This window comes from Acanthisitta chloris, unplaced genomic scaffold, assembly GCF_000695815.1.
Source record: "Acanthisitta chloris isolate BGI_N310 unplaced genomic scaffold, ASM69581v1 scaffold12191, whole genome shotgun sequence".
Lineage (NCBI taxonomy): Eukaryota > Metazoa > Chordata > Aves > Passeriformes > Acanthisittidae > Acanthisitta > Acanthisitta chloris.
Window position 1 is genome coordinate 3,512 of NW_008654376.1, and position 370 is coordinate 3,881.

General features: G+C 58.6%; 1 protein-coding gene across 1 annotated transcript in view; it reads left to right on the forward strand.

The window, feature by feature from the left end:
• Nucleotides 1-370, forward strand: part of LOC103810588 (phosphatidylinositol 4-phosphate 3-kinase C2 domain-containing subunit beta-like) — a gene marked incomplete at both ends in the record, with an annotated part of 4,823 nt that overhangs the window by 3,504 nt on the left and 949 nt on the right. Inside the window, 2 exons of the mRNA XM_009083495.1 lie at nucleotides 6-183; nucleotides 321-369. Of these exons, the coding sequence (XP_009081743.1) occupies nucleotides 6-183; nucleotides 321-369 (227 nt within the window). The remainder of the gene's footprint in view (nucleotides 1-5; nucleotides 184-320; nucleotide 370) is intronic.

Below are 370 nucleotides of genomic sequence, written 5' to 3' on the forward strand. Positions count from 1 at the left end.
TCCCCCCCCCCAGGCCGTGGAAAACTTCATCTACTCCTGCGCCGGCTGCTGCGTGGCCACCTACGTGCTGGGGATCTGTGACAGGCACAACGACAACATCATGCTCAAGACCACTGGGCACATGTTTCACATTGATTTCGGCAGGTTCCTGGGCCACGCACAGATGTTTGGCAACATCAAGAGGTGAGAAATGGTGTCTCCTTCCCCTGGTTTAGGCTCATCCCTCATCACCCTGACAGTGGGTGACCCCCTCTCCTCACCCCAGCTGGGTGGGACCCCTGTCCATGCTCACTTTGTGTCCCTCCTCCTCCCTGGGGCAGGGACCGAGCGCCGTTTGTCTTCACCTCGGACATGGCTTATGTCATCAACG